Raw genomic sequence first — 14,853 nt, 5'->3', positions numbered from 1 at the left:
CTGCTCAGCAGAAGTCACGTTCATATTTCTACACTATAATTATAAGTCGGCTGCCAAAGAAACACATGAGAAATGGCTTTTTCTGAAGTTCAGACCAAGGTTGCCGTTATAGAGACATTTCACCCAAAAATAAAGATTCTGTGAACTAGACCGGCCGCATTCATGCTTAAATTAGGTCTATACCTTAAACAAAACTATGCATGGCTTTAAACCACTTTGATTATAGTGCACGGGCTGCATGGACAACTTTATTTACTTTTTTGTTCTTTAGGTGCTTAAAAGCTCCAGTTCCCATTCACATTATTACACAAAAAGAGCAGCTTTCCTCTACAGACGAAAGTCAGTCAAATTGCATGAGTAAATTTTATGACTGATTCTGACTTCTGAGTGAACGGTGACCGTAAACCTCTATGCATGTTTATGTGGTGGATTTAGTCCTTTCTGACAGGTTGAATCCAGCGATCCTGCTGCAAGAGTTTCAGATAGTGACCACAGTAAAGTGTGGGCCAAATGGACTCTCCTGAACTCTCACAACATCTCTGTTTCTCTCCTACTTGTATGAAAAACACGTCTACCCACATGAATGCCACATAAAGCTGTACATCTTCTAAACTGCGCAATTTTGAGGTAGCCGAGTGCATAAAGCTCATAAGATCTAGTGTGTGGGAAGCAGTCAGTGTCATTTTCCATGAGCATCTGGATAAGTCTGGTGAACCGCACATACTTAACTCACCATGAGTGAAATACAGTAGCGGGGCCTGTCATTTTGGCTCCAACACACACACACACACAAACACACACACAAATTAAAATGCAAGATCAAGAGACCATACACCCTATTCACTGAATAGCTGCTGTGAGCTTTACCGGCATCGGTCTCTCAAACAATTGAAGGGAAATTTTCATTTTGAATTTTTAAAGTCTTGAACACTTTAGTAGTATGAGATTTTGTTCTCTAAGTTTTTTATTACATGCACACACATATATCAAACGGTTCAAAAGTTTGGGGTCAGTAAGATTTTTTTTTACCCTTTAAATTAACCCATTTATTCAGCAAAGATGCATTAAACTGACAGTAAAGACAATTATAATGCTACAAAAGATTTTTATTTCCAATACATTATAGTTCTTATAAACTATCTTTTCAAAGAAAAAATTATTCATGGTTTCCAAAACAATATATATGAAAATACAGCTTTGCATAAAAAAATAAAAAAATAAATTCAGACAGAATATGATTTTAACCATTTTAAATTATTATTATTATTATAAATTGCAGCAATATTTCACAATATTTCTGTATGTTTTTATCACATCTTTTTTCATCAGCCTTGATGAACAGAAAAAATTCTTAAAAATACAAAAGAGTATATAAAGTAAGAGAGATAGATGATAGATAGATAGAGAGAGAGAGAAAGAGAGAGAGAGAGAGAGAGAGAAAGATAAAAATGTATGTACTGTATATACACATCTGATTATATTATGTGGATGTGAAAATTTGACAAATCATGACAATCAAAGGTAAATTCATTCAGAATTGAGCTGTGAAAAAGTGCCTTTTAATCCCTGTTTAAAACAATGAAGAAATGATGACACTTACACCAACTAATGCCATTGAAGAGCTATTTCTAACTGATTTAACCTTTTAAAAGTTAGTTTTGTTAATATGAATTCATGTGTTAAGGTTATTTATAACAACAGGTTAAAACTCTCTGAAAGTCATTTACCTTCTTGTGGAGTTCCTGCCTGCCCCTGCTCTCAATCCACACGTGTGTAAGCAGCACTCAGTCACTGAGCTCTGGCTACCATACACACAATCACATTGGCCACTCCCCCTTCTTCCTGACCACTCCCACTCTCTTCCTCCCCACATCCCACCTCCCACCCTTCCTGCTCAACTCAAGTCCCTTGCTTCGCTATAATGCAGGTCAACAGATAAACCAGTGAAGGACCCTCAGTCTCAAACTTGAAATCCATGTGCCTTCATGCATCTTAAAAACAAACTAAACCTTCTGAAATAACAATATCTATTTAGGAAATATAGCACTGATCTATTTAGATTAGAAAAAGTTCATAGTCAGAGCTTCATATATAGTCTACATTTAATAATAGGCTAATAATATTTGCAAAGTTCATAAACTAGCAAATCTGATTTTACAAAAACAGTCAAAAACAGTCTCCACACTGGAAGTGCTGCGTTCGACACTATCGACCATGACATACTCATAGATCGATTACAAAACTATACTGGTATTCAAGGGCAGGCTTTAAGATGGTTTAGATCCTACCTGTCCGATCGCTACCACTTTGTTCATTTAAATGGGGAGTCATCTCAATTATCACCAGTAAAGCATGGAGTACCACAAGGATCTGTCCTAGGTCCTCTGCTACTTTCAATATACATGTTGCCCCTTGGTAATATTATTAGAAAATACGGGATTAGTTTTCATTGTTATGCTGATGATACTCAACTATATATCTCAACAAGACCAGATGAAACTTCTAAACTATCTAAGCTAATAGATTGTGTAAAAAATTTAAAAGATTGGATGACCAATGATATCCTCCTATTAAATTCAGATAAGACAGAGATATTACTTATTGGACCAAAAAACAGTACACAAAATCTCTTGGATTACAATTTGCAACTAGACGGATGCACTGTTACGTCCTCTAAAGTCAAAAATCTGGGTGTTATATTAGACAGCAACTTGTCCTTTGAAAATCATATTTCCCATGTTACAAAAACAGCATTCTTCCATCTTAGAAAAAATGCAGCGGCTAGAGTTCTTACCAGGTCAAGAAAATATGATCATATTACCCCAATTTTATAGTCTCTGCACTGGCTACCTATTCAGTTCCGTATCATTTACAAAATATTATTACTTGCCTATAAGGCCCTAAATGGTTTAGCTCCTGCGTACCTAACTCGTCTTCTACCACGCTACAATCCAACCCGCTCCCTAAGGCCGCAAAACTCTGGACTTTTGGTATTACCTAGGATAGCAAATTCCACTAAAGGAGGTAGAGCTTTTTCACATTTGACTCCCAAACTCTGGAATAGCCTTCCTGATAACGTTCGGGGTTCAGACACACTTACTCTGTTTAAATCTAGATTAAAGACATCTCTTTAGCTAAGCATTCACATAATGCATCTTATAATCTTGTACTGCAGTTATATCTGATCAAATGTACATTATTATTATTCTTTAGCTTGGGTTGAACAAATCATTTTTGCTTAGATGGAACAGCAGCTACGCTAATTATGTCTCTATTTGTTTCTCGGTTTCTGCCACAGGATGTAACTAGGAATGACAGAAGCTTCAGTATGGATCCAACCCTTAAATGATCTGAGATGACCGAACACCTGAGAAAAGATAATGCCAACCCCTCAGAGGATGCCAATGCTCAGACAACATACAGAATTACCAAATTTTGCCATAAGTTAAATATATTAAGGTTCTGCAATATATAAATATATTGTGGAAACTTAATTTCCTGTAGAGCTGCTTTGCAACGATTTGTATCATAAAAAGCGCTATACAAATAAACTTGAACTTGAACTTGAATCCAGAGTCCCGTGATTCCCAATCTTTGTGCACAGGAAAAGATGTCAAACTGAGATGGAACACAACGAAGCAAACAAAACATGAAAGCACAAACGCACAGACCTCACGTCACCGAAGGGAAACATTCAAAGGCAAGAGTTCTGTTGGTGCACATGAGGGAAAACACACAGGAAAACGGGACAAAAGTAAAATACTGTATACAAAGCAGATGTAAATGCTAAGGCCATTCTTCCATTCAGCCCCATTTATTTCAACACATTTTATCTGTCATTTATGGCACAAATGTGGACTGTATTGCCACTGTTGAAAGATGAAAGATATGACCAATAATAATCATGAAATCTGCATTTTTTTCTATTGTACCTCAATTATATTTTTTATTAATAATGGTTCTTATTAATATCAATGTTAAAAACAGTTTTTGCTGGTTAATATTTAGTGCAAACATTTTTCAGGATTCTTTGATGAATAGAACATTAAAATCATAATGTTCGCAAAGACGATTTATTTTTTCAAACTTTCATTTAAACACAAAAACAAACTTCATAAATTATTTAACCTAAAACTGTTTTGCATTAAACAAACTTATAATGAAAGTTGCATTTATCAGAGCCAAAAATAAAGCAGTGTGGCACTACCCAAAAAATCAATCAAAATTGCACAATGATCCAACACTACTTTCATTACGTAATTTTAAATATATATTCTTATTTTTGTGCTTAGATGGCCAAAACAATACGAAAGCTCTAATTCCCAGTCTGTTCACTGTATCCTTGAACTTTTCAACAGGCCAGTCCTCCAGTCCTGCGTTTTCAGATTTATCTCTCCTCATTCCACATTAAGCCCCAAACTTAAGCCTAGTTATCCCTGAGATTTGCCGCTCCTGATATTCACCACGCCACATTTACTCACCTGTAGGTCAAAGCAGTTTTGAGGATTTTGTCGTCGCTCTGTTCTTTGGCCAGAGGTCTGAACCTTCTGTAATGCTCCTGTGAATGAGAACAGGGGAATGTAAACACACATAGACGTAAAGAGATATTTGTCCAGCCCTTTAGATAGAATCTCACCTTGTATCTCCTCATCTCTGAGCCGGCGAATGGCTGCCCGAATGAGTTTTCTCTCTTCATATTCACTGGCGCTTTGTAACTTGAAAGAAAAACAGAGGGCAAGACAAAAACAGTATTTAGCTTGACATGACTGATATTTAGGCCCACACAGAATGTGAACCCACAGAATTCCACTGAAAGAAAATGTTGGGATATTTCCACGGAATTCAAACAATTCCACACAACTGGTGTAATACAAATTCCTCAATATAATCTTTTTTTGCAGGTTTCGGCTGGAGTTTAGTACTCTCAGCTCTGATTTACATATTTTACCATATTTGAAGGAATGGGTCACCTGAGGTCACCCTCAGGCCATCCATGTAGATTAGTTTATTTCTTCATCAGATTTGGAGAAATTTAGCATTTCATCACTTGCTCACCACCGGATCCTCTGCCGTGAATGGGTGCCGTCAGAATAAGTCATGATGAATTTGATTCTTACAAATGCAGCTTTTGGCTTCACAAGATGTTAATTTATGGCCTGGAGTGGTGTGGATTACTTGTGGATTATTGTGATGCATCAACTGCTTGGCCTCTCATTCTGACAGCACCCATTCACTACAGAGGATCCTGGATTAATGCTGAATTAGAAAATTTGAATTTTTGGGTCCTTTAAATCATTTCTGCATATTCATACAGGACAGAAAAACAATATAAATTCCATGTGGGACTTGGAAATTTCAGAAAGACTTTATTTACATTTCACAAAAAAAAAAAAAAAACAGTCCATTATAACTGAATTGTATGTCATTTGCATGTGTTCTTGACAGTTCACAGATTAATAGAAATTATACCTCAGTCAATCTCCATTCATTGCTTTTATGAAGAACAATAAACCGCACAACTTAACGTAGAACAATGGGTATTTATTTGAAATGGGCCTTTTGTTTTACACTAACAAAGAGCTTACAGTACGCTGTGTGTGTTTTTTTTCTTTTTATGATTTTGGTGATATGACAACATTCCATACGGGGCAGAAACGCTTATCAACCATCTCCAGAATACTACGAGCACCATCTCGCTCAAGGAATGTTGACAGAAACAACACAACAGCATCATAGACAAACATCTTAGGTCTTCACACATGGCCTTACCAGTCCAGTAAGTTCTTCGATGTTATTTATAGCCTGAATCTTCCCTGACAGCACGTCTAATGAAGCTGTCAAATCAGGACTGCAGAAATACAAGCAAACAAGTTCAGATTCAAAATGTAATGGTTCATGTTATGCAAGACTTTCCATTGTGTTTTATACAACAGATTCTTGTATTTACAAATTTTGCTTTTCAGATGAGGCATAAATAATAACTCTTAAATAATAAAGTAACAAATTCTTCATACCAACACTGGTTTTCTTTATCCTCATGTCTGCTCTGGTGGGCATGTCTGAAGCGCTTGCTGGTTAGCGCAGCCTCCATTTCTTCAATCTCACAGCGCCGCAACTCCCGGATCGCTGTACGGATCAGACGCCGTTCGTCTATGTCGATAGTTTTATCAAGCTGGAGAAACAAAGAATAAGCAACTTTGAGTATGTAAAAAGATTATTTTGGAAAAGAGCTGGTGGGGTAAGATGTGCTACTTTTAACTTACATTATCCTCTAGACAAAAGGATCTGAGATAAACTCAAAATTGTATTTCAGAATACACGTGCTACAATTTGAAATATCTACAACACTGGTTAAATGATGGAAATACATTTGTTTTTAGATTTTTTTAATACAAAGATATTTTAAATTAATGAATGAATGATGCATTTATATAGCGCTTTTATTGTGTATTGCCGTACACCCAAAGCGCTTTACAATCATGTGGGGGTCTCTCCTCAACCACCACCAGTGTGCAGCATCCACTTGGATGATGCGACGGCAGCCACACTACAACGGCGCCAGTGCGCTCACCACACACCAGCTACAGGTGGAGAGGAGAGAGAGTCAATCAAGTGGATGGGGATTATTAGGAGGTCATGATGGTCAGAGGCCAGTGGAGGGAATTTGGCCAGGACACCGGGGTTACACCCCTACTCTTTACGAGAAGTGCCATGGGATTTTTAGTGACCATAGAGAGTAAGGACCTCGGTTTAACGTCTCATCTGAAGGACGGTGCTTTTTACAGTATAGTGTCCCCGTCACTATACTGGGGTGTTAGGACCCACACAGACCACAGGGTGAGCACCCCCTGCTGGCCTCACTAACACCTCTTCCAAAAGCAACCTAGTTTTCCCAGGAGGTCTCCCATCCAGGTACTGACCAGGCTCAACCCTGCTTAGCTTCAGTGGGCAACCGGTCTTGGACTGCAGGGTGATATAGCTGTGCCAATATAAAAATAATAAATAAATAAATAAAAATATTAACATAAATGAGCTACTTACAGACAAAAACTATTTAACAAACCATTCTAATTATTTTGCTGCACATTCTTGGCATCATCTTATATTCACATTTTTTAAAACACATTTTTTAATAATTAATGTCTAAAAGGCTATATGGTAATTGACCAAGATGCTTGATGTTTATTTTCAGACCTGGATACATTTTCTTTGCCATACAACTCATTTTACCAGCATGTAGAGTATTTACTTTGAAAAAATAATAATTAAAAAGTGTCACACATTTTCAGTTTGTCCTTCTAACTATATATCTACAAGAGAAACACAGTGGCCTAGATAAAGAGGGTGACACATTTACCAACTGCCACTCTCATCTACTCTCTCTAATTGAGGTCATGACCTGGAAAGTCCAGCTGAAGAGCCAAAAGCAGGTCATCTGCACAGCAAGTGAATAATGAACGCTCTATATTCACTCTATAGTAATGAAATGTCGGAAATGTGTATATTTGTCATTTTGTGAGCAGATTCACAACCGCTTTTGCGCATAAGCTTATTCCCCAAACCATAAATATATATTTCAAAACAAGTCAATTTGTGAAACACATTTTCACATTTTGGACAGACACAAACCACATATTATTTGGCAACATGGATTAAAAGGATAACTTCATGTAATGCAATTAGGGTAAGAAATAAAGTACATTTACCTTTAGTCATTTAGCAGACGCTTTTATCCAAAGCGACTTACACATGAGGACAATAGAAGCAATCAAAACCAACAAAAGAGCAACAATATGCAAGCGCTATGACAAGTCTCGGTTAGTCTAATGCAGTGCACGTAGCAAGGTTGTTGTTTTTTTTAGATAGTAGATAGTAGATCAAATAGAATAGAATTGAAAAAAGAAAGCTAATGTTAGTTTTTCAAGAAAAGCGAGCAGTTAGAGAATAAATATGCAATTGATAGAGGGTCAAGTGTGTGTGTGTTTTTTATATAAAAAGAAGACATATACAAAATAGAATTAGAATAGAGAGTGTTAGAGTTAGAGGGTCAAATAAAGATGAAAGAGATGTGTTTTTAGCCGTTTCTTGAAGATGGCTAAGGATTCAGCTGCTCGGATTGAGTTAGTATATAATTACTAAAGAAATAAAATACATAATTCTAAATTTTTCCTCTGCCTTGTCTTTCTCATTTTCCAATTTTGGCCTGTTTCTTTGAGCTGATGCCCTAAACCTCTATACAGTTTCTGCATTTGGTGGTTGGGATTACAGCCTAAATCACCAGTACGGACTGACTATGAAGTTGTGGGAGGGCATGTGGCAATGGTTTATCATCAGTAGGAAACAAGTGTGTCGGGTAGATTTGACTTCCTATGTCTTATCAATACATCCATATTAATACCCTGTGTGACTGAAGAATGACTGGACTATTTCAGACAAGAGTGCCAGATAAATATATCTTTGAAAACCTGCAGAGGCTTTTGAGCTACAAATATTTTGTGAACTCTTCATAATGAACATTATAAACAAAACCATTATCAACACTAAATAAGTAATGTACTATTAAACTTAGAAGTGATATACTGTGGAGAAATTTAGCACTACATCACTTGCTCACCAATGGATCCTCTGCAGTGAATGGGTGCCGTCAGAATGAGAATCCAAACAGCTGATTAAAAACATCACAATAATCCAGAAATAATCCACACGACTTGGATTACGTCTTGTGAAGCAAAAAACTATGTTGTTGTTAGAAACAAACCAGCATTAAGGCGTTTTAACTTTAACCCATCCATAATCCATAATAATACTTCCGCTGGTGAAAAAGTCAGTACCCCCTTTTGTCCTCTCACATCAAAATGAACTGTGCTTAAAAACAGGCTGGTCTGGGAGTGTGTGTTTTCATTCCCTCATCCTCATTTCTTTCAATATTTTATTCAACATTTTAAAGTTGAATGCCAGCAAAAGAAAGTAGGATGACAGCAAGGAGACTCAAATGGAACAACTCTGTTTGGCAGTTCAGTAGCAGTGCTCAAATTTTCATGACACTTTTTTTGGTATTGCTGAAGCATACGTATTGCACTGTTTTCCTCTACTACTTTCATACCAAATTTCCTGTTTATGAATACAGATGGAAACACAGTAGACGAGCATCTTGCAAGGATAAGTGCATTCACATCTGGTATTAACAGTCCTCTCGGGTGGTCCGATCACAAGTGATCAGTGGAGACTACAGGTGTAATAGAGTCTTGGAGAAGCATAATGAGTAAACCACACAAAAGCATGAGGAGAAGACTAAGTTTAAGAATATAAACAAGCAAAGTTTTTCTAAAAAGTCACACATTTTAATACTAATTATTAATAATCCAAAGATCGATTCTGCAGTTTCATTACTGTTGAAGAGCATTGTCTCTGGGTGATGAAGGTAAGACTGATGGAAACTTTCGATTTTCCATCAATCTTGGTAATGGAAATAGATGCAAAAGCAGAGAGAGAGAGAGAGATGTGAATCAATATGACCATATAAGGACACAGGCCTCATAACCCCGCCCCCCAGACTGTGATGCAGGGCTGAATAAGAGAGAGGTGAAGGTCAAAGTAAGACAGCAAGATAGTAAGAGTATTAGTGACACATTCAGGAAGATGAGCAATGACCTGGAACACCTAAAATGTCTGGGAGACCCAACATAAACATTTCCATTTCCTAGACGTTACTTCCTTAAAAATTCCAAAGGAAATTCAAGTTCATTTAGTTTATCCAAACAGTCTTAATAATACGTTTGTGTTATGCAGGTAGTCGCTGTCAAATGTGGGATTATCCTTTCCATTGCTAAAATCTAAGAATATATTTAATGCCACCTTTTACAATAACGGGTCAGCACTATATGAATGACCACACATGGAAGTTTTGCTGACATTTATGGTACATTTGAGGTGAAAGAAGCTTTATGATGTACAAATTTGGAACAGAAAGGCTTTTACCACATGTAAAACCCTCAAACAAAACAAACTTTAAGTCCTTTTAAAACTTTATTTATAGTTTGGATAAAGCAGTGTCCATAATTCACTTGACTCAATAATAGTTATAATAATCTGATCTGCATGGAGGATTTAAAGGAACACGTCACTATTTTTGGAAATAGGCTCATTTTACAACTCCAAGAGTTAAACAGTTGAGTTTTATCGTTTTTGAATCAGCCGATCTCCGGGTCTGGCGGAAGCACTTTTAGCTGCAGCTTAGCATAGATCATTGAATCTGATTAGACCATTAGCATCTCGCTCAAAAATTACCAAAGAGTTTCGATAATTCCCTATAATTCCCTATAAGAATAATTCCTTAACTACACCTTCCAAACCCAATTCCTGCTCCCCAGAACCAGAGTGCTCAAAAATATATTTTAAAACACACACACACACACACACACACACACACATAGACCCTGACTTTCCTGACCTGAAAGAGGGTGTCATGGTCCACTACCTCCAATTCTGTTCCTGCAATCCAATTCAAACTTCCCGTATGAGCTCATCCAGCACCTGAGCAGTTACTCGGCAGCAGATGCCAAGTCACATGACAAAATGAATCACATGAACTTGAACCACAGCCAGAAACAAAAAATTAAGGACTGATTCCCACTGATCAGAGATCTTTTTACTGGAACCCATTCAATTTCAGTCAGTTGGGCAATCTGAGATAAGCATCAGTGACTGTTGGTGATGTGACGTGGGTGTGTCCATATGACATAGTTTAAAGGGAAAACTTATGCAAAAATGAAATCCTGTCATCATTTACTCAGCCGCATGTCATTCAAACTCATTGGACTTTTGATCATATTTGAAACACAAAAATATATTTTTAAATGTCCATGCAACCAAAATTTTGATACTTCCAAAAACTTCATAAAGAGATCGTAAACCTAATCCATATCTACTGAACAATTTAATCCAAATCTTCTGAAGAAACATGATCGCTTTATATGAGTAACCGATTTCACTTAGGCTTTTATTCACATATAAACATTGATCAATGCACTAGCAATGAAATGGTTTGGCAATTAACCATGAAAAACAGTCTGGATGCATGACCTTTTCATATTTTAATTAGGGAAGCACCGAATGTTCGGCAACCGAAATTGTTCGGCCGAAAATAGCAACAAAAAAAAACTCTTTCGGTGTTTGGCAGAATAAGCGAAAAGACCAAATAAATTGTACCGAACAATTACGTGACGTGTTGTTCTGTAAAATTAAATAAAAAAAGTCAATAATAATGATAATAATAATCACCCTACAACAGCTCTATACATTTATAATAACATTCACACAGTGTTTAAATTGGTATCTGTTATATATTCTAATGTTTTAAAAGAAGTCTCTTCTGCATTTTGGCTATTTAATTTATGCAATGGTGAAAAAAAATGGCAAAATAGGCCTACATGGGGGAAAAAATGCAAAAAAAACGTGTTCGGGATTCGCCCTTCGGTCCAGTCTTTCATTTTGTACAGCTTCGGCCAAGAATTTATTTAGTTGCATCCCTAATCATCATTAAAACCGTATTGGACTATCACGATTTGAAAAACTCATGGTAAATAATACTCGGCATTAAAGGGATAGTTCACCCAAAAATGAAAATTCTATCATCATTTACTCACCCTCAAGTAGTTCCAAACCTGTATGAATGTCTTTGTTCTGCTGAACACAAAGGAAGATATTCTGAAGAATGTGGGAAACAGAGCAGTTCTGGGGCACCACTGACTTCCATAGTATTGTTTTTCTACTATGGAAGTCAATGGTGCCCCAAAACAGCCTGGTTACAAACTTTCTTCAAAATATCTTCCTTTGTGTTCGGCAGAACCAAGAAATTCATACTACTTGAGGGTGAGTAAATGATGACCGAATTTAAATTTTTGGGTGAACTATCCCTTTAAGCAAAATTAGTAAGAGTCTCACACACGGATGGATGAATGAATAAGATGAATGCATAAGGGGGAACAGATTGTTTTCAGAAAAGTTTTGATGGAGTTTCCTTTTCACCTTCCCTCCGTATAAAGTAGCATTTCAGCTGCTTTGTTTACAGCGGTTAGCAGGGTTCCATAAGCGCCATCTACTGTCAGAGAGTGAATTTAAATTTTATTAGCCTATCTGCTGTTTGTGTTTAGAATAATGGTAAAATGTGTCCACATTTTTGTTGTAAATCTTAAGCAAGATTCTTCTTTCAATTTAGAGCAGCACCTTTTTTATAGGCAAAGGCAATACTTTGTAATGATTACAATAAAATAATCATTTGTGATGAGAAGTCATGGTCAGTTGTGCTCCTAACAGGTCATCCACTACTACAGCTCACACATCCTCTTGGTGACCTCCTGCGATGAGAACTTTGTCATTCTGCACAGGGCATGACTTACACATGACAAAAATATGGACTATAATTAGACATTTTTGCTTTATGGAGACACTGTTATTCATCTTAATGTTTTGTTAAAAAATGTAAATGCAACCTGAGAAAAAAAAAAAAAACGATTTAAATTGAATAACAATTGTGGTCTGCCTCCAAGTTCTACATAAACAGACACCAATTATACAGTCCTTTGGGAAGCTATATAAGGAAATGCCTTCAAAGTTGAGGAGAACAACTATTAAGACAAATAAACATCCCTAATGAAAAACTAATTGAAACTTCAATTCCTCTATCTTGAACAAAAAAGAAAGAAAATCTATATTCACAGACAACTACAAATAAGCCCTATAGTCAACAAGAAAGTTAGAGAAAACTCCACATGCGCCAAAATCCATGAGGGACTGTGACACTCATGACCTCTGTGGAAACGCGTCTCAGAGACATCCAAACATTGTGAAGAGGGGAGAGTGGAAAATATTCGCAGGGGGAGAAAACAGAGGTGGGAATCTACAGTACTTTCAGACTTCCTTCAGGACCACACATGGAAATTCAATTTAGCAGATTTGCCAGCTCTAAAAATGTAGTAACTGAAAAAGTAATTTCAATCCCTAATGTTAATATCAATCTTGAATCTGTTTAGCATGTTTTTACGAGACTGTTAAAATTTCAGAATACAATAACATCTTGAAAGAATAGTTTTTACACAATAGTCTTTGACACACCTGCTCCCACTACACTTTTAACAGTAGTGAAAGCACCCTTGAAGTGTAAATGCAGCCAAAACCAGCGTATTAGTAGCTTGTTTTACAATAAGATCGTCACAATACCAAAATTTCATCATTTCAAGACAAATATCACAATTTAATGATTCTTAAATTAGAGCAGTGAGTGGTTTTCCATTTTACATGCCCTATTTACATTTCCTTAGATTGTTTTTAACATAAATACTTCATAATAATAGGCATTTTGTCCAAGTACATTTGGCTACTCAAATGCAACCACAAGAGATCTTCATAAGTTATGTGCCTATACACTTTTGATATAACTCTTCAGTCAGTCAGACAGCACTTTTTGTGTTGTTGTTGTTTTAGTATTGACTTGGTACCAAACTATTTAGTTCTTTTGACATTCCTATTTTACAGACTTTCTAACAGATCAAAGCTGGTCATTTTAGCCTATATTTAGTCTGAATCATAGACTATAAAAAAGATGGATGACACGTCTCCACTTCCTGTCACTACAGAAAAGTAAAGCCAAAGCATCTAAGTATGGCTGCTGTCATCTTGAGCAAATTACGTCATTTGGAGCCAGAGTCTGCGGAGTAGAGATTCGTTTGGAGCCAGAGTCTGCACAGTAGAGATTCGTTTGGAGCCAGAGTCTGCGCAGTAGAGATTCGTTTGGAGCCAGAGTCTGCGCAGTAGAGATTCGTTTGGAGCCAGAGTCTGCGCAGTAGAGATTCGTTTGGAGCCAGAGTCTGCACAGTAGAGATTCATTTGGAGCCAGAGTCTGCGCAGTAGAGATTCGTTTGGAGCCAGAGTCTGCGCAGTAGAGATTCGTTTGGAGCCAGAGTCTGCGCAGTAGAGATTCGTTTGGAGCCAGAGTCTGCGCAGTAGAGATTCGTTTGGAGCCAGAGTCTGCGCAGTAGAGATTCGTTTGGAGCCAGAGTCTGCGCAGTAGAGATTCGTTTGGAGCCAGAGTCTGCGCAGTAGAGATTCGTTTGGAGCCAGAGTCTGCACAGTAGAGATTCATTTGGAGCCAGAGTCTGCGCAGTAGAGATTTGTTTGGAGCCAGAGTCTGCGCAGTAGAGATTCATTTGGAGCCAGAGTCTGCGCAGTAGAGATTCGTTTGGAGCCAGAGTCTGCGCAGTAGAGATTCATTTGGAGCCAGAGTCTGCGCAGTAGAGATTCATTTGGAGCCAGAGTCTGCGCAGTAGAGATTCGTTTGGAGCCAGAGTCTGCACAGTAGAGATTCGTTTGGAGCCAGAGTCTGCACAGTAGAGATTCGTTTGGAGCCAGAGTCTGCACAGTAGAGATTCGTTTGGAGCCAGAGTCTGCACAGTAGAGATTCATTTGGAGCCAGAATCTGCGCAGTAGAGATTCGAGTCTGCGCAGTAGTGTCGTGAGGTGGAGCCGCGGTATCAAACTCCCGCAGACCCAATCAACCATAACAACACAGCCCGTTTTTATAGCGTCAAATTACTAGCTAAAATCAAACTTATCACAAAAACGAACAATTGAACATATATCAGTGTGATAACAACTACATTAAATGACCAAAATCGTATTTCGGAAAATTTTATTGGAAGTGTAGTTCATTTTTTATTTGAACTCAAGTCCCATTCGTTTACATGGAGAGGGCGGGGTTTATGACCTGTACTGCAGCCAGCGACCAGGGGGCGATCAAAGAGCCCACAGCTTCACTTTTCAAGACCACACCCCGGTCGAAATGCTCAACAAACTGGT

General features: G+C 37.4%; 1 protein-coding gene across 3 annotated transcripts in view; it reads right to left on the bottom strand.

The window, feature by feature from the left end:
* smtnb (smoothelin b) overlaps positions 1 to 14,853 on the bottom strand; it is a 72,385-nt gene that overhangs the window by 54,707 nt on the left and 2,825 nt on the right. For all 3 annotated transcript variants that reach the window (XM_079416364.1, XM_079416365.1, XM_079416366.1), the window contains exons 2-5: positions 6,015 to 6,172; positions 5,770 to 5,848; positions 4,637 to 4,715; positions 4,482 to 4,558 (exon numbers count right to left, since the gene is read on the bottom strand). In XM_079416364.1, the coding sequence (XP_079272490.1) occupies positions 4,482 to 4,558; positions 4,637 to 4,715; positions 5,770 to 5,848; positions 6,015 to 6,172 (393 nt within the window). The remainder of the gene's footprint in view (positions 1 to 4,481; positions 4,559 to 4,636; positions 4,716 to 5,769; positions 5,849 to 6,014; positions 6,173 to 14,853) is intronic.

Source organism: Barbus barbus (genome assembly GCF_936440315.1).
Source record: "Barbus barbus genome assembly, chromosome: 5".
Taxonomy (NCBI): domain Eukaryota; kingdom Metazoa; phylum Chordata; class Actinopteri; order Cypriniformes; family Cyprinidae; genus Barbus; species Barbus barbus.
The sequence above is the reverse complement of the archived record's forward strand: the minus strand, read 5'-3'. Positions and strand labels throughout refer to the sequence as shown.